Source organism: Monopterus albus, unplaced genomic scaffold, assembly GCF_001952655.1.
Source record: "Monopterus albus unplaced genomic scaffold, M_albus_1.0 scaffold7.1, whole genome shotgun sequence".
Classification (NCBI taxonomy): Eukaryota; Metazoa; Chordata; class Actinopteri; order Synbranchiformes; family Synbranchidae; genus Monopterus; species Monopterus albus.
Genome location: NW_018127887.1, coordinates 1668497 through 1686822, shown reverse-complemented (window position 1 = coordinate 1686822; position 18326 = coordinate 1668497). Strand labels below are relative to the sequence as shown.

The window sequence follows — 18326 nt, the reverse complement described above, 5'->3', positions numbered from 1 at the left end:
TGACGTCAGCATCAAACATACAAAGTTGAGACTAGACGAGGATCTTTGATTATGTGCCCCGATATGCTAAAGCCCACATTTAAACGAACTAGCGCAAATTTTAGCAGATAGAATTTCAATCAGAATAGGACACCATAGTCTGAAAAAATAATACCTATTTTTAAAAAATAATACCTCTAAACCAAATTAAACACTTTTTAATGGCCTTAAATTTGGCAATTTTGATTAATCACTTTTTAATACTTTTTAAAACCCCGCGGACACCCTGTATGTAGAGTCTGTGTATAAATGACATACAAGGTCTGTTGGTGACTGATGGCAGGGTGGCGTAGTGAGGCCCCTCGTGGGGTAAAGAAACATGGGGTGTTTGTCATGTCTCTTATATGATTGTTCCTCGTTTGACCCAGAACTCATTCCGGTCGACCGGACAAGAGATTAAGTCTCTTATATTAGCTCTGAGGAGTGAGGAGGCTGCTGGAGGAGCCATGAGCGAGGATCAGTCGGTAACTGGATGCTTCGGATGAAGGATAGGATAATAATGTGTTTCCTTGAGTCCTCTCTCCTAAAATGTTTTCCTTGCACTTTTTTGTTGCATGTTAAGATTATAAGAGACTTGAGAAAGCATGAGCTGCAGACTCGGACACACTTACTTTCTCCTGTCATTGAAGAAACTAGGTTTGTCAGCTTGAACAATAACGATATCAAACAGGTCCCTCCAGTCCTTTCCTACCATGAATCGCATCCCCCGGTTTCTGAGAAGCACAAAGATTCAGGATATTACTATACAGTGACACTTGAGCTGAAGGTGCGGTCCAAAGTTGACAGTAATACAATACGTAATGCGATATTTTTGCACTTTTCTGATCCGTTTTGTTCAGTGCAACGCCTCCATAATCTTTTACTGCCTGTGTGACTTAATTAAACTCAACAAAACTGACATCTTATCTTTAATTTGGCCATTGCATGTTCTGTTTTGATAACTCAATGTAACGAACTACAGAACAGAACCTTCCCATAAGGAGACAAATAAACACAGACCATGGCAGCACAATGCCCCCCAGTGCACGAGAGCGCCACCAGTTCCCGTCACTATAGAGGTCAAGCATTCAGGTTTTTCCTTTCATTAGCCTTCTGTCTTTAAGCTTAATGTCTTTGGGTTCTGGGAAGCCATTTGAGGTTGGATGCACATAGCAGGTCATTTTGTGCAACTGACCTTGACTTCAAAAGAGGCTCACAGTCCAAGACTTACAACAAATTACAAATGCTTGCAAATTGAAAGCCCTTTGGAAAAAACAAAAGGTTGTATGAAGCTGGACCCTGATACAGCGGGAGCATTTAAATATTTGTATACCAGTACATGCCGTTTTTAATTAACCATGCCAACAAACACCCTGCTGTCACTTACACAAAGTCATAAGGGCTGTTGGTAATGAGAAACATCTTTTTTCCGTGCTCTGACAGCTTCTTCAGCACAGCGTGGCTTTGCTCGCCGTAGCAAACGTATTTCTCTGGAAAATGAGAAAACAGAGGAAGACAGAGAAACAGAGTAGGGGTGGGGGGTGATAGTGATAATGTGTGTGCAAATAAAACAAGCTTTTTGTTTGTACATCACAGCCTCATTATTTCTAAATAATTGTTTATGGTCTTCCCAACAACTTTGGATATGGCCATATAAATTATGTTACATTAGTTTAAAGAAAGTAATCTAAAGAACATTACCAATATCTGCCTCTACAGTTCGATACAGAATTCCCTTGACGTGAACATCTCTAATGGCTTCCTGTAAAGAGAAAAGTAAACAGCCCTCAGCCAGGAAGCACAATGTTAGCATTCAGCTCCAGCAGCAACACCTTGCTCTGTATATATAAACAGCTGACTTGGAAGCACTAGGAAAAATGCATCTCTGAATGCAAATGAAAAACAAAGAGAGCAGACCCTGGAGTTTTGTTACTTTGATGACACAGAGACAAAGTTTCCATCTCATTTCCTGCACTGTGGAAATCTCTGAATGAGTGAATAGAGGTGGAAGACTTTGATGCACATAAAAGTAAAAAAAAGAAAAGAGGTGTCCTTGACAAGATATGATATAATGATGATGTGATCTGTCAAAAATGCTACAGCAGACAGGACCAGAGTAACAGCGCCCCCAACTCAATGGGAGAACGCAGCACTGCTTTCTCACCCCTTTCTCACCCCTTTCCCCCCAAAGTAACAAAGCCACCAGAGAACAGACACAGATGGCTGGAGGCAGGCTTGCTCGACTAAAAATAGACACCAGTTTTCAGAGCTAAAATTAAGATGGTGCTGAATGGCTGGAGTATCACATCACAGTATGAACTTGTAAATACATTTTCACCGATCAGCCATAGCGTTATGACCACCTGCCTAATACTGTGTACACAGGAGTCAGCGCGGCAGCTGGTTGGCGCTCGTGTCACTCTGAATCTTCTGAGTCAGTTTTATTTTATAGTTATATTGTCAGGAAGAGCACAAACGTGTTGAAAATTCACCAAATAACTTAGTAAAAGGAGTGAAAACTGTGGTCATGAGGACAAGTTAGAGATCATTGTTTAGACACATTCAACAGCCTCCCCACTCTGGGTGTGCCATCACCACTATAGCTGATGAATGGTTCCCTTCACAGAGACCAGTGTACAGCATTACTCATTCTGAACCATTTTAACTAAGCTTCAAACTATATTTTGAAAAGGATGAATGAAATTTAAAAGTTGAATCTCTAGCAGGCCAGTGTATGTACATGTGGCTGGATTTAATCTACTGTGCATACATTTTATATACACTGGCACTTGAGGGACACAATCAGGGAAAAGGAGAGTGCTGCTGAAAAATGTGATCAGATTTTCCCAAAACACTGGACAAAGAAAGTAGGATGAGAGTTCACCTTTACATCTTTGTAGAGATGCACTGGCTCATAGTCGATATTGTGCCTCATGAAGAAGTCACTGACACAGGACAGGAGGGTCATCTCAGGTAGGGAGAATATGTCCATAAACTGTTTCATGTTGTGGCCATGAGAACTCTGCAAGACAGTGAGTTATATAGTTATACTATGTTAATACAGGTGAGTATTAAAGGGAACTGGTCATCACCTTGCCATAGAAGTCACTCATGTTCTCTAGAGGTACGTGACAACCTTCATACATGGCAATTACTTCCTCATCAGGAACTGGATGAAGACCCCTGTAGGAGCAACAAAAAATATCACAAAAACCTGGACAACAAGAGCATTTCTTGTACTTTATTTATAGCATGTGATGATAAACACCCAAACCGAGCCCGACAGGACCCGTCAGTACATGAGGGTTCGGACAGAAACTTAGAAATTATGTTCGGGTCCAGGTCAGTTTCGGACGCCAAGGTCAAACTTTAGGCTAGATGGCTGGAGTGCTCAAATGTCTAGTTCATTTAATGATAAGGGGAAAAACACCATACAAATTCGACTGTGTCTGGTTTGGGTCCAGTTTGGACATTACATACTATAAGCTTGACAGGTCCAGGTCAGGTTTGGATGCCACACTCTCGGGCACGGGTCGGGTTTGGACAGAACTATGCGGCCTGTGGAAATCCAGGCTCTACCCTGGTGTGAGAGGTAGGTGCACTGTGCAGATACCTGTATACAGTTCCCAACTGGATGTAGTGAAAAGCATCTATCTTCATCAGCAGCGCCTGTTATAAATGATTAAGTACATTTTCATTAAAATGATCTTACTTACTTCAAAATAGGCAAATATTTTAGAACTGTTTTGAGAAAAAAACAGACCTTCTGGACATCATAGTGAAGTCCTCTCACTGCAAAATTAGGAATATACTCATACGTTCGTAGACCCTCTGGATACTAATGGACAAACAAATCAAACGTTGATATGAGATTAACAACAATAACATAACAGTTAATTGGATATGCTCATTCCTTAAACAGCTAACAAACATCAGTGGGGTACACCACAGGGCTAATCCATAATCCACTAGTGCAAGCGACACAATGTCCAGTGATACAACACAAATGTAGTCCTTTTTAAACATGTTTGTATATTCCTTAATGGAAACTTAATGGTTATGTGTGGACCAAAACTGTGCTTGAAGTGCCAGGTTTTAAAGAACCACTGCAGACACACCCTGTGATCAGCAATGAGAATGTCCCTTGCTATGTTGAAGATGAGGGTGTGGAGGTGGCTGGAGTAGAAAGCCAGGGTGTAGTCGTAGTCGAAGCCGTAGATCTCTATGTCTCGCAGGCTCATCTCATTGTTGGCAAAAATGGTGTCAGGGTTGACTGCGTTGGCAGTTATGACTTGGATTAAATCTGAAAAGAAACATCTGAGGTTATTTTGCAGTATTGTTTCATTTGCTATGAAAGGGTTGTCTTAGTTTCCTTATAGTGAACACATTGGTTTTGATTTGGTGTTCAGAGAAGATGAACCTGTGCGCTAGATTGTTGTCCAACCTCTGCTGCTTATTTCATGGTAGCCTGTCATCACTTTCTAATAAGTATAGGTAATTCATGGTGTCATCATTGTAACCACTGGGCTGTAACTAATGGTCTAGTTGTTATCTTAAAATTCTGGCAGCACCTTCAGAACCAAGTGCCCATAAACATCTGTAAAGAGCCAAGCAGATATTGCAGTTCTGTCCATATTAAATTGCAACTTCATATTAAAATTGGTAATTTCCACAGCAAAATTAGAAACTGTGCACAAAATGTGCATATGCTGGCTTCTGGCTTTAGGTACCAGCACCTTTTAAATCCCAATTAAAACACTTGTCCAGAAGGGAACCAAATAATAGGAACACATTAGCAGCAATAAAACCACCATAGAGTTGATTCTCAACCATTCCCTGATACATTCCCAGCTATTGGTAGACATTTGTCTTCACAAAGTTGTATGACAAGGCTATTACAATAAATTACACTATGTTTACCGGACTGGACACCATTACATTTTATAGGTGTGGTTAATATTGTTTGTCCACCCCATTTATCTGGGTAACAAAGGTCTACTAGCTTATAGTAGCTATAAAGCTATAAAGATGTTTCCAAGACATTTGCAGACTGGGTTAGTTTGAAAGGCTGCCAATGCGAGGCTGTGGGAATAAATGGTGCATTAGGTCGCTGGAAACATTAGTCATAACCGGGGCAAAAGCCAGCAACAGTTCATCATGTAATGCCGCGCTTTATCTTGATCAATGAATGGTTTCTCTGCTGGTTTATCGGTGTTCATACCTTCAGTCTGTCTTTTCTTCTCATTGTAAACAGACCACAGCCTCTCTGCCATGTCCTGACCGTCTGAAGAGCTGCTACAGACGGATGATGCGTAGTTTTTGGCTGTGGGCTGTTGTGACAATAGTGGACTTACTCCATGCGATACCGCACCGAAATCCCGTTTCCACGAGGGAGCCCCGGGTCGCCGGCGGTGTAAAGCCTGTACGACATTACAGAGAGTATTCGCCTTCTGCAGACAGTCCCTGTGTTTCAAAAGAAACGAAAGAGGCGATGACAGAGGCGCCATGGCTGTTTTCTATGGGTGGCAGCCTGTGTATAGAGCGCAGTGAGCTCTAAGCCCAGGCAAGCGCATGCGGTTGTCAGGCTGCTCTGAAAATAATGAAAGCGCCACTGATTGGTTACTTAGTACTTAACTTCCGGTTTGGCAGCCAATCAGCGAATCAAAAGCAGATAAGTCTGGCGTTCATTCTCCTCCTACTAGCAGGTAGTAACCAAAAAACGATTCATTATTATAAAAATTTCCTGTAATGTACAGGTCATATATAAATATATTAAGTAAAAAATTATGATATGCTAAATCATAATTGAAACTTTCTAGGACACAGCTATAAGACAGTTATGATATTTCTTCTAAATAATATATTTCTTAGTGAATTCCAGACCTCCATGCATAGCTTTTATTTCTGACAGAAATAAAAAAAAATACTCATGTTAAGTCAAAATTATAGATTTCTAAGTCATGGTGTTCAGTCAGACTCAATACAACCTAAGCACTTATTTTAAAGCATGCCCACCTTCTCTCTCTCTTTCTCTTTCTCTCTCTCTCACACACACACACACACACACACACACACACACACACACACACACACACACACACACACACACCCAAATGTTGTGTTTCCATTAATTTAGGGGACATTACATTGGCTTACATTTATTTCCTGGAGACTTACACTAACCTTAACCATAACCACTACTTGTTTAACCCTTACCTTACCCTTAACCTAACACCTAACCGTAAACCAAGACATCACTCTAATATGTAGTGATTTATGTTTGTGTTTGGGGACTTACTTTTTGTCTCCATAAAGACATCCGAGTCTCCACAATGTGACTCTATAAGCAGATTTACATCCTCATACCAAGAAGCGAACTAAGGTAACTAAGTACATTTACTCAAGTACTCTACTTACATACAATTTTGAGGTATCTATATTTTCATTTTCTGCCACTTCTTCATTCGTACGTCTTCATTACATTTATTGAATAACTTTAGTAACTTTTCAGAATCACATTAACTGCACAATATACAGTAAAATCATAAGAGTTTATTGATCCCTAGTGGGGAATTCACAAACTAACCAGCCGTAATTAACTCCACCTTTAAAGAGAGGAAAACAGCAATGCATCAGCAATTATAATCAAATAATATGATATGTAAATGATATGTAATGTAAAATGTACCATTCTGTGTAGTGACTACTTTTACTTTTAGTACTTCTATGTATATTTTCATGCTAATACTTTTGTACTTACTTAAGTAATATTTAGTATCTAGGACTTTTACTTGTAACAGTGTAAAAATGGGGTATTGCTACTTTTGCTTAAGTAAACAATCTTAATACTTCTTCCAGCACTGCCTCTCTCGCTACACACCCAGCACAATAATGTGCACATTTGTATTCATCCATCCATTGCTGACTCCAGCAATGCACAGTGTCAGATTAATTAGATTGTGTGGCGAGGGAAAAAAACATATAAATAAGATGTTTGCCATCATTTGCATTTTCAGTTAACTAACTGAACAGTACCACCTTATGGTAAAAGAGCAGAGATGCAGATGAAATACTACTCATTGACTTTATGTTTCCACAGCAGTGTATATAATTACTATCCCAACACTGGCAACAGGCTGTTTGTCTCCCGGCTTTTGCCTTAGGATCATAGACAATGCAGATAGTCTAAATAGTACATCATGCACAAACGCAGATATAGTCTGTAGGTTTGCAGAAACTGTAACATAATGACATAACAATAATAACAACAACTGTAACATAACAATAATGACAATAGAGCCATAATCTTCAGTGTCATTAAGCGTCAGTGTTTAACATAGCTGTGGCATTGATAGGAAAATCAAGGTGTAACTAACGTGTTGGCTGAGATTTTTTTTTCCACATTCTGAGATGCATTTTAGGAAGTGATGTACTGATAATTTATTCTTGACCAATGGTGTCTAGCCACGATTTTAGGGTATTGACTTATGTTGAAGAATGTGATTGGACGGCATGTACCGTACACGCTGCGGTAATTGGTCGAAGGTTGTGCGTGGTGCGCAGCCATTGGTCGGTTTTTACGGGTTTAAGAGCGTGGGCTCTTCTGATGGAAGAGGTGGCTTGTCAGTCTTTCTTATAGAAGTAGTGCTCCGTTAGGTTCTCTGTTCTCCCGGCTTTTGTCTTAGGATCAGAAGGCTCATTGTTACTAACAATGAAGCGACTTTGGGTCGTTGGTCTTCTTTGCATACTTTTAGCTTTTGGTGAGTAACGGAAATCTTTGCTATCCCGTCTCACTTTGTATTATCCAGCGTTTTAGCCAGCATTAGCCAGTTAGCTAGCGTTAATCGAATTGTGTTCTTTCTCTGTTAAAATGATGATCGGAGCCTTTATAGATTAGTATGGTCCGAGCTTGGTTTTATTCGATTGTTAACGTTAATGATAAACAGCTTCGTTGATTTTTCGGAGCAACACCGGTATCTGTTATTCCTAATTGCCTTTCCAGAAGTTTCTTGTCGAAACAACATGCATCTTATCGTTAAAGCTGACTGGCGCTAACGTTGACTAATAAAAAGGGAACAAGTGTTCTTGCAAAGATGCATCTTCATATTGTTTCTTAAAAAATGCAAGGCCACCTAATGTTACACATTACATATTTGGTGACGCTCATTGTATGTTTGAGCAGCGTTCTTAATGAAATTCGTGTAACAACTTCTTCTCTTGGTAGCTGCTGTAAAGGCAGAGGATGAACTTGATGTCGATGGAACAGCAGAGGAAGACTTGGGTAAAAGCAGAGATGGCTCCAGAACAGATGATGAAGTGGTGCAGAGGTAGGTGTCATATCTTTTCAGATTATTCCCATAAAGCGAACTGACGCTGTCCCTATCAGGAAAGGACGACTAAACCTTGTATTAACAGCACAAGGGCAGTGTGGCCATGCTTGTGCAAACAAATGCTCAGAGCAACCCTGGAATTGTTTATGGTGGCAAATCACTGCTGGGTTTTTACTGCACATCCCTCATTAAGAGGATCTTGTTAATTTGCAGACTACTCCCTGGCAGGGGGGAACAGACTTGCATGTTCTTTGCTGACAGCTGTGATTTGTTGTGCACTCCCTGAGCTCACCTTTATGTCCTCAGAGAGGAGGAGGCTATCCAGCTGGATGGGCTGAATGCTGCTCAGATTAAGGAACTCAGAGAAAAGTCAGAGAAACATGCCTTTCAGGCTGAAGTCAACCGTATGATGAAGCTCATTATCAACTCCCTGTATAAGAATAAGGAGGTGAGCAGGAATAAATGGCATCTTGATGTACAGTCAGCAGCATTGTGAGATTTCTTTGCATTTACTTTTATGCTTCATAAGGAAAGGATAAATGTAAAATTGTTTGTTTCCATTGCAGATCTTCCTTAGGGAGCTGATTTCCAATGCCTCAGATGCTCTGGATAAGATTCGCTTGTTGTCTCTGACCAGTGAGGATGCATTGGCTGCCAATGAGGAGCTTACTGTCAAAATAAAGGTATAAGCAAAATTGGGGGGGTGTTTGTTTGCAGTATGTTGCAGTCTTTGTTGGTTGAGATGTTTTTGTTTTAAACTGTATTGTTCCCATTGCCAGTCTGATAAGGAGAAGAACATGCTCCACATCACTGACACTGGTATTGGAATGACCAAAGAGGAGCTGGTGAAGAACTTGGGCACCATCGCCAAGTCTGGCACCAGCGAGTTCCTTAACAAGATGACAGAGATGCAGTCTGACGGGCAGTCTACCTCAGAGCTGATTGGCCAGTTTGGTGTTGGTTTCTACTCTGCTTTCCTCGTTGCTGACAGAGTCATTGTGACATCAAAGCACAACAATGATACCCAGCACATCTGGGAGTCTGACTCTAATCAGTTCTCTGTCATTGAAGACCCCCGTGGGGACACACTGGGCAGAGGAACCACCATCACGTGGGTTAACATCTTGTTTTAACCTTATTAAAAGTAAGGTTGCAAAGGGCTGGAAGAATTCCAGAAGCTTTCCATAGGAATTTAAACTTGGGAATTTTGGAAATATCCCAATCTGGAAACCTTCCATGGGAGTTGACAGGAATATATAGGAATTAATTAGAAATTTGGGGTCATTTATACAAACTGTATTGTAGACAAACATTTTTTTTTTTTGGTCATAAGCAGACATGCATGCAGATTTAAAAAAGACTTTCTTGACTTTATTTCTGAGGTGAATTTTAATGCAAAACACATTTTGATTGTGTTTAATACCATCAACCAAATATATTCACCCTAGTATTATCATCAAATGTGCTTTACTGGATAGAGTCCTTGGGCTCAAATGCAGTGACGTGGCTTCAGTAGTCCCGTTGTAGTGTGCAGGACTCTAGAAATGATCCTTAAATGTGATTGAGGACTGCAGGGTGCATGCAGGGGGTGTGACATCAGTAGCCCCGCAGTAACTGTGCATGTGATTGAGGACTGCACAGGGTAGAAACTCAGCTGAATTTGCATTAAATCTGTTTTGTTTTAACCAAGATTCTGCATGCAGAATTTTCTTTCTTTCTTTTTTTTTTTTTTTTTTTTTTTTTTTTTTTTTTTTTTTTTTTTTTGACTAAAGTTTCCTGTTATAGGCTGATCAGCAATTTTGCAAACTTCCAGTTTATTCCTGTTAATTCCCATGGAAGGTTTCAACTTTGAAAATCCCCAGATTTTTGCAACTTTAATTAAAAGTCACCTCCATGTTTTAGTTTATTTTTGACATCATGAACAACTGATGTTAGTCTTATGGATATTTGCACCCATCTATTAGCAAAACTAATACAAATTCATTTATAGTGAGAGGTTTCCATATATCAGAATCTACCAGCAGTTAAGAGAGAGAGTGTTAATCTACAACACCTTTTCAGCTGAATTCTTTCTTGTTACTACTCTGGTCATTGACTATAAAATAAAATCCTCCCCATCTCTTTCTAACCTCAGACTGGTCCTGAAAGAGGAGGCCTCAGACTATTTGGAGCTGGAGACCATCAAGGCCCTCGTCAGGAAATATTCTCAGTTTATCAACTTCCCCATTTACGTTTGGGCCAGCAAGGTGATTGCTTAAGACACTTTCTTCCGCTCGAGTCGGACATGAAACTGAGAAATACAGACATTAACAAATGACCATTATATAATTTGTTCTTTGCACCATGCCAGACTGAGACGGTTGAGGAGCCCATTGAGGAAGATGCAGAGGAACCAGAGAAAGAGACTGCTGAAGATGAGGCTGAGGTAGAAGAGGAGGAGGATGAGGACAAAGACAAGCCAAAGACAAAGAAGGTGTGACGTAGTTTCAGGGGTGCACAATATGGACAGTGTTGCTCATATGATCATCACTATCTACTACAGTATGTGTTTTATTTATCAAGTCATGTAGTAAAACCTTTAATTCATGCAGTTTAATGTTTGTCCCCCCCCAAACCAAAAGCTTTTTTTTTCTTTTTTTTTGCCAAAAAATTATTTTCAGGAATTAAAGATCTCAAGCTGTGAAAGTTTTACCAAAATTTTACTTATTTCCTAAAACATTCAGACCATGATATCTTCAGGGAATTTATTATAATTACATAAAGATGGAGTGAAGAAAGTTGATAAAAGTCAATTTTTATTTGTGTAGCCCAGTTTCACAAATTTGCCTCAAGGGGTTTTACAGTCTGTACAGCATATAACACCCTCTCTCCTTAGTCTCGCAAATTGGATAATGAAGAACTCCCCCAAAACATTTTTAATTGGTGAGGGGAAAAATGGAAGCTGATGCTTTATTTTGTAATTTTAATACATAAATAACTTTGCCTAATTATCTGAAAATGTGTCTGTCTGTAGGTTGAGAAGACTGTATGGGACTGGGAACTGATGAATGACATCAAGCCCATCTGGCAGAGACCAGCTAAGGAGGTTGAGGAGGATGAGTACAAGGCTTTCTACAAGTCATTCTCCAAGGTAAGCACCTTGTCAGGCAGTTACTTTGTCAGGCATGGGTGTAGATTATTGTTCCCATTTAGGTTTAATTTTATTCATTCAAACTGTTTTTCTTCCTCAACAGGACAGTGATGACCCTTTGACCCATATCCACTTCACAGCTGAGGGAGAGGTTACCTTCAAGTCCATCCTGTTTGTGCCCACTTCAGCTCCCCGTGGCTTGTTTGATGAATATGGCTCAAAGAAGAATGACTACATCAAGGCATGTCCCAAGAAGTTTCCATTATGGCTTTATGTGCTTAACAGGACATTCAGAAATTCCCTGAGATCGCTCTAAATTGTCTTTTTTTTTTTTTCACAGCTGTTTGTCAGGAGAGTTTTCATCACAGACGACTTCAATGACATGATGCCCAAGTACCTGAACTTCATCAAGGGAGTGGTGAGTGATTTCGAACTTTAGTTATGACCCAACTATGTGTTAAAATGGACTATTCAGTTTTTGCTTGAGTAGTAGTGGCTGCACTGTCATTAATGAGACGTCATTTTGCTAGGTGGACTCTGATGATCTTCCCTTGAATGTGTCCAGAGAGACTCTGCAGCAGCACAAACTGCTCAAGGTGAGCTTCACATGTAACGATTATTTTCCATTGTTTTCTTTATAAATGTGACTTTTTGTAGTTTTAGCTATCATTGAGCGGTAATGTGCCTGGTCTTTACTAACTGAATGATAAAGCATTGATCAATTTCCCTTTTAAACTAGAAGCAAAAAGACTGACAAGAAAGAAGTCTTATTTATATGAGTAGCAGTTATAAAATCAATAAAAATTGTTAAGGCAAAGAACTGTTAAACTTCCGTAAAATGGAAAATGACAAAGTCCCTTGTCCCTACTCAGGTTATCCGCAAGAAGCTTGTGCGTAAGACTTTGGACATGATTAAGAAGATCGCAGAGGAGCAGTACAATGACAAGTTCTGGAAAGAGTTTGGAACCAATATCAAACTGGGTGTCATTGAGGATCACTCCAACAGGACACGACTGGCCAAGCTCCTGCGCTTCCAGACCTCAAACAGCGAAACAGTCCTGGCCAGCCTGGAGCAGTATGTGGAACGTATGAAGGAGAAGCAGGACAAAATCTACTTCATGGCTGGTACTAGCAGGAAGGAGGTGAGTGGATGGTTTGAATGTTGTAAAAGTAACAGTTGATTGCCATACAGAAGATGTGACTAAATTACACTCATCAGTTTTGGTTTTGGTGTTGTCATAAATATGACAAGTATTCAATTATGTTTGTTATTGAGATCATGGTGTTGTACTGGACTACATTATATTCAGAGGTGTTCCAAATGTTCTGACCCTCATGTATGTAGTTGGGGAGGACAAATATCGAGACTCTTCTGAACATAATCTGGTCCAGTTCAACAGCACCTTTTAACTATGACCTCAATAATTGAATTTATACATTTGACTGTCACCAAAAAGGAGTTTCATGAACATAAATGTTAAGGCCGAAGTGTTTCATTGAAGTGCATACAGGTGTACCTAATAAAATGGCCAGTAAATGTATAGTAAAGCCAAAGAAGGGATCCTAGCATTGATCATCGGTTTCCTTCTGCAGGCTGAGTCTTCTCCCTTTGTGGAGAAGCTGTTGAAGAAGGGCTATGAGGTGATCTACCTGACGGAGCCTGTGGATGAGTACTGCATCCAGGCGCTGCCTGAGTTTGATGGAAAACGCTTCCAGAATGTGGCAAAGGAGGGTGTTAAGTTTGAAGAGAGTGATAAGTCCAAGGAGAAGAGGGAGGCCCTGGAGAAGGAGTTTGAACCACTTACCACGTGGCTGAAGGACAAGGCCCTCAAGGACAAGGTAGATGGTCAATATTTCATCATAGTTTGACCTTGAGACATGATCACCAGCCAGAGAAGTGACCGCAGTGGCTTGGTTATGTATGTTCTGTAGAATATTTAATACAATGCTTCCCCCTCCCCACAGATTGAGAAGGCCATCCTCTCTCAGAGGCTAACCAAGTCACCCTGCGCTCTGGTTGCCAGTCAGTATGGCTGGTCAGGAAACATGGAGAGGATCATGAAGGCACAGGCCTACCAGACAGGAAGAGACATTTCCACAAAGTGAGTAACGATGAGCCAACAGGGTTTCTTCTCATTATCTTATCATAAATGCAGTTGTAGAACGTGTTGTGGCCTGTTGACTGAACGGACATGGTGGTTCGTCTCTTCCTCAGTTATTACGCCAGCCAGAAGAAAACATTAGAAATCAACCCTAATCATCCCCTCGTCAAGCAGATGCTTAAAAGGGTTAACGTAAGTCTGACCGTCACTTCACTATGTTAGTCATATTTTTGAAGAGTTCTTATGTAATGCATAAAACAAACTCTGCCTAGATAAAATGTCTTAATTTGTGATAACTGGTCACTCGTATCAAACATTGTAGTTTGACAGTTTTAAAACAGTTGTACGTCTAACATGAGAACGCAGTAGCTGTATTTACATTGATCGTTTCTAATACGTTAACATGTATTAATTGGTTCCAGTGCAGGATTTTGTCCATATAATTGTAGAGAGCTGAATAATTTCTTTACTTGGTGTCTTTCAGGATGACGCTGAGGACCAGACTGCATCAGATCTAGCGGTGGTTCTGTTTGAGACAGCCACGCTGCGCTCAGGCTACCAGCTGGCTGACACAAAGGCTTATGGAGACAGGATAGAGCGCATGCTCCGACTCAGCATGAACATACCTGTGGATGAACAGGCAAGTCGATGTCAGCTACTGTAATGCTGTGGAAACACTTGCATGGCAGGTGTTTTCATTGAACATAGCTCTACTTTCTTTATGTAGTATGTATAATATCTGTGCACTGTGGTATTTTAATTTGCTATGTTTAGCCTACTCAGGGTATTTTTGTTTTTAATTGTGAACCAATGCAGTGAAATTTCATTCTGCTGTGTACCTCTACTTTGGTGTACAGTTAGAATGACAAAGGATTAATACTGCATAACCTGATTATGTCAAGTCACTAATGGTTGAAAATCTGTGGGTGCGTTATGTTAAAAATGTTGTCAATGTTTTACAGATTGAAGAGGAACCCGAGGAGGAACCTGAGGAAGAGGCAGAAGAGCCAGCAGAGGATGACTCTGAAGACAAAGAGGAAAGTGTAGATGAGGAAGATGATGAAGAAACGGTGAGAACACTTGACATGCTGTGCCCTTTTAAGGATATAAAAATTCAAATGCTGAGCTATTTACTCTTCTGGCTCTTCATAACTTGAATTTTATACCTCCACAGACAAAAACAGACAAAGATGAACTGTGAAGCACTGAATGGAAGAGCATGTCACAGTGGAGCTGGAAATGGGATTTTGAGTCTTGTTCCAGTGCCACCATGGCTCACATTGTCCTGGGTGGGGTTTTTTAAAGCGAGTGTTTTTTGGTTTCTTTTTCTTTTTTTTTACATTCCTCATGGCTGTAAATTTGTTAATATTTAACTGACCTGTTTATGGAAAGATACGATCCTGTCTCTTGATCGAATAAATGTTTCCTGAGGGAAAAAAAACCCGACAGTGTTTGGTATAATTACACACTTAAAAATACACAACTGGAAAATAGTATTTTGTCATATTGAAGTTAAAATGGTGACAACGGCTTGTGGTGCTGTGTGAATCACAAATGACAAGGGATAAACGATGGGGAAAAAACTTGAGGTAACATTTGTACTTCTACAGTTGCATGTCATGATTGAAGAACTGTGTCAATTACAGTAGCACTTTGAATTTCTAAACGCAATGTAAGGAGATCAAAAATCTTGAGGCTAAATCATTGTTTTGAATTCCAGAAATACTGCAAAATTCACTAATATCCCAAAGAGAAGGACCAGGTGCAATACTGGTTTAAATCTCTGCTAGCAACTGTCTCTGAAGTCTTCTTACAATGGATACCAGGATGGGTTTGCACTATACGCATCCAAATAAAATCCCTATGATGTACAGCTCAGCCCTGTGACACACTGGCGACCTGTCCAGGGTGGACCCTGCCCCCCCCCCAGGCCCTATTCAGGAGTAAGTGGTAGGGATGTAAAGATGGATGTACAGATGTACAGCTCACAGTGGAACCCTGCAGTCCTGAATGGTGAGTTTTGAAAACGTGTTGCATCACAGGTCACTGTATTTTCACCTGAATGAGAAAATGTGCCTTCCTAGTAAAGGGTGACAGATGTGTGCCTCAGCTGGGGGAGAGATATCGGCACAGAACTGATAACCGTGGCAGATGTACAGTAGCTGTACTCTGTGGGTTTTTTTTTATTTTTTTTAAATTCCCTATTGAATTGTTCCTTCATCTCTTTGCACACACTGTACACACCACAATACGATGATCCCTGTGTTATGGCACACAACAAGAGGGTTGTTGCACACTTTGCAGTCTTGTCAGTTTTTTTTTTTTTTTTTTTTTTAACAGTATGACCCCCCTTGCCCTGGTTTTGTTTGACAGGATTTTTTTGCTGCCCAGAACTACAGATTTCTGGATTTTCTATTCCTCCTTCCATACACTGATGCCTTTGAAACTTGCCTTTACATGTAGCTCACCTAACATGTTCCAGTATTTCTGCTGACATTAAATTTGATTTGTCTCTGTGTACACCGTTATGAACATATCTTTTATTTTATCTTGTGTCGTCCCTTCCTGTCTTTTGTTCTATCCCTCCTTGCTCCGTAAAGCACTTTGGATCAACAGTTCCATAACATACATGTGATGTACTGTTTATAAAGGTGGGTTGAGTAACCTGAGAACTACACAAACAAAGCTGAGGAGACGGGGCGTTACTAGTTTTCTAGGACTTATGTTTGTCTACCTGTAAATTTGACTTTTTTCTTTTGTGAGTAAACGTAAAGGGCTAGTTTAGCGGTTTCATGTAAAGGGGTCAGGTTGAGTGTTGATTATCACCTTTTTAGTTTCAGACCAAAACGTATTTTTGTTACTGAATGTTTCATTCTGTAATGAAACTTTGTGACAGTATGTGACTCCTGCAGACATCATAATGTTCTGAATGGTCCCATTAAGTTAAAATATGCATCAAATGTATTAATTATTCTAGGAGAGAAACTTTAAGGGTGTCTAAACTCCTATATGTGCCCATTTTTATTATATGATGAACTATTTTAAAGTGAAATTTACTGTAGGTTTGTGTGAATAAACAAAATCTATATGGTCACAAAAGAAGTGCTAGTGGAAAACAGACGGGCACATTTCTCTGTGGAAATCGATCACTGACTATAGGCTGCAGCCAGTATCTCTGCCATGATTTGTACTTTGCGACTGACTGCAGTTTCTTCTCATACGCAATCCCTCGATAGATGGTTGCCATGGATTCCTGGGTCACATGCGTGGGTTTCCTGTAGCCAGAAGCAACAGAAGATGCTTGGACCAAAAATCCAGAGCCATTTTCATTTAAGAAAAAGAGGATCGGCTGTAGATGGCTTGCTGACTGGGTGCCCTGACTAGACCCGTCTGCTAATTTGGGGGGTTTTCTTTGTCTCATCTGTGCTTTTGAATATTTCAAATTCATAGCAAACCGGTTTTGTCCACATTCATAGACTGATAACAGGAATGAGTATAGAAATTCCTGAAGGACTGACGGAGCTGTTACAGAGCTTTACCGTGGAAGTGTTGAGGAATCAGCCCAGGGATTTGCTAGAGTTTGCATTACAGTACTTCACCCAGCTGAAGGACCGTGAGACCAAAGAGGCCTCATTTGGAAATGACCAAAATTCGGCCCCGAGACCTGGAAAAGCGGTCAATTTCATTGACGAAGCCATGCAGATCGATTCGGAAAACGGGGAGGAGGACGACGACGACGATGACGACGGATTCTTAGGTAAAATAACAGATTTACTATCCTATATGTCAGGAAGGTATTGGATGTGAATGCGGATGACCTTAATGTAATTTGAATTGTGAGCATGTGTCGCTGTGTGCACGGCTTCTGGGCTTTGGGACAGAAACCCATTGAGCGCAGTCATTCGCCATATATGGTCAATGGAGGCTGAATGCTGGTCAATGAACGCGTCTTGCGCTTCATCCATGCAGACATTTTTTTTTTTTTGCGATTAAGGACCGCGTTAAAAACAGGAGCTGCAAAACAAGGGACCCTTTTGTACTCTAAGTAATTTAAGTATTTTAAATTTCAGGTGCAGGCCTGATGGGCCTGTGTTTATTGTGTATTAAAATATTAAACCTAACGATAAAACGTGTTATGGTGCAAGCAATAGAAAATGTGACATTGACTGCCCTAGATCAACCTGTGCTTCCTAACTGTGATCATGTGGACTGCCTAAAGGTGCATAGCATAGCAACCCAGAGCTCTAACACAGCATCCCAATGAGTACTGTGGTCTGCAAGGCTGGCTGCAGTGGTTACATAAAGGCAGTATGTTTAGTCATTAAACTAACTTGTGGTAGTTTGGGGTCATGACAGTGCAACTCCAGTGTCAGGTAAACCTCAATGGACAATACTGGCTGCTATACTATTAATGGCTGAGACCTCCTATCTAATGTTTATATCATATTGATATATTGTGTTGGAGCTCAGCACCTTTTTTAATGTTTTACGTTTTTTTCCCCATTTGATTTTGATTCAAAGAGGCAAAACACCCCAAAGCAACTGTCCTTACCCAAATGAATGTGGCTCTTAAATGAGCACAGGACTGGGTATTCTCTACATGTGTGCTATTGGAGGTGTAGAAAACAGAGCATTAACTCAACTCTTTCTTGTTACTGTAAGATTTACACTATGATGTAATTTAACATGTTAATATATTTTTTCAGCAGCCCCAGTAATAAACAGATTCATCAGAAGAGCATCAGG

At 40.3% G+C, this 18326-nt stretch overlaps 3 protein-coding genes across 5 annotated transcripts in view; 2 read left to right on the top strand and 1 right to left on the bottom strand.

Moving 5' to 3' along the window:
- nt5dc3 (5'-nucleotidase domain containing 3) overlaps positions 1-5603 on the bottom strand; it is a 12452-nt gene extending 6849 nt beyond the window's left edge. Inside the window, exons 1-9 of the mRNA XM_020585526.1 lie at positions 5240-5603; positions 4137-4321; positions 3782-3856; positions 3632-3687; positions 3111-3201; positions 2903-3040; positions 1720-1780; positions 1406-1508; positions 651-752 (exon numbers count right to left, since the gene is read on the bottom strand). Of these exons, the coding sequence (XP_020441182.1) occupies positions 651-752; positions 1406-1508; positions 1720-1780; positions 2903-3040; positions 3111-3201; positions 3632-3687; positions 3782-3856; positions 4137-4321; positions 5240-5525 (1097 nt within the window). The 5' untranslated portion in view covers positions 5526-5603. The remainder of the gene's footprint in view (positions 1-650; positions 753-1405; positions 1509-1719; positions 1781-2902; positions 3041-3110; positions 3202-3631; positions 3688-3781; positions 3857-4136; positions 4322-5239) is intronic.
- A 2022-nt stretch (positions 5604-7625) lies between these two features.
- hsp90b1 (heat shock protein 90, beta (grp94), member 1) lies at positions 7626-15026 on the top strand. Its single transcript, XM_020622865.1, has 18 exons — positions 7626-7778; positions 8243-8345; positions 8655-8796; positions 8915-9031; positions 9128-9459; positions 10483-10594; positions 10699-10821; positions 11362-11478; positions 11582-11719; positions 11819-11896; positions 12009-12074; positions 12351-12620; positions 13072-13317; positions 13444-13580; positions 13694-13772; positions 14065-14220; positions 14543-14650; positions 14755-15026. Exons 1-18 carry the CDS (start codon positions 7730-7732, stop codon positions 14779-14781), a joined length of 2400 nt encoding a protein of 799 aa, XP_020478521.1. The 5' UTR covers positions 7626-7729; the 3' UTR covers positions 14782-15026.
- A 1795-nt stretch (positions 15027-16821) lies between these two features.
- prkar2b (protein kinase cAMP-dependent type II regulatory subunit beta) overlaps positions 16822-18326 on the top strand; it is a 7693-nt gene continuing 6188 nt past the window's right edge. Inside the window, exons 1-2 of one of the 3 annotated variants that reach the window (XM_020622891.1) lie at positions 16822-17337; positions 18290-18322. In XM_020622891.1, coding sequence (XP_020478547.1) covers positions 17070-17337; positions 18290-18322 — 301 coding nt within the window. In that variant the 5' untranslated portion in view covers positions 16822-17069. Of the gene's footprint in view, positions 17338-18286; position 18326 lie in introns of all 3 variants that reach the window. The other 2 variants (XM_020622883.1, XM_020622877.1) reach the window with 2 other exon arrangements.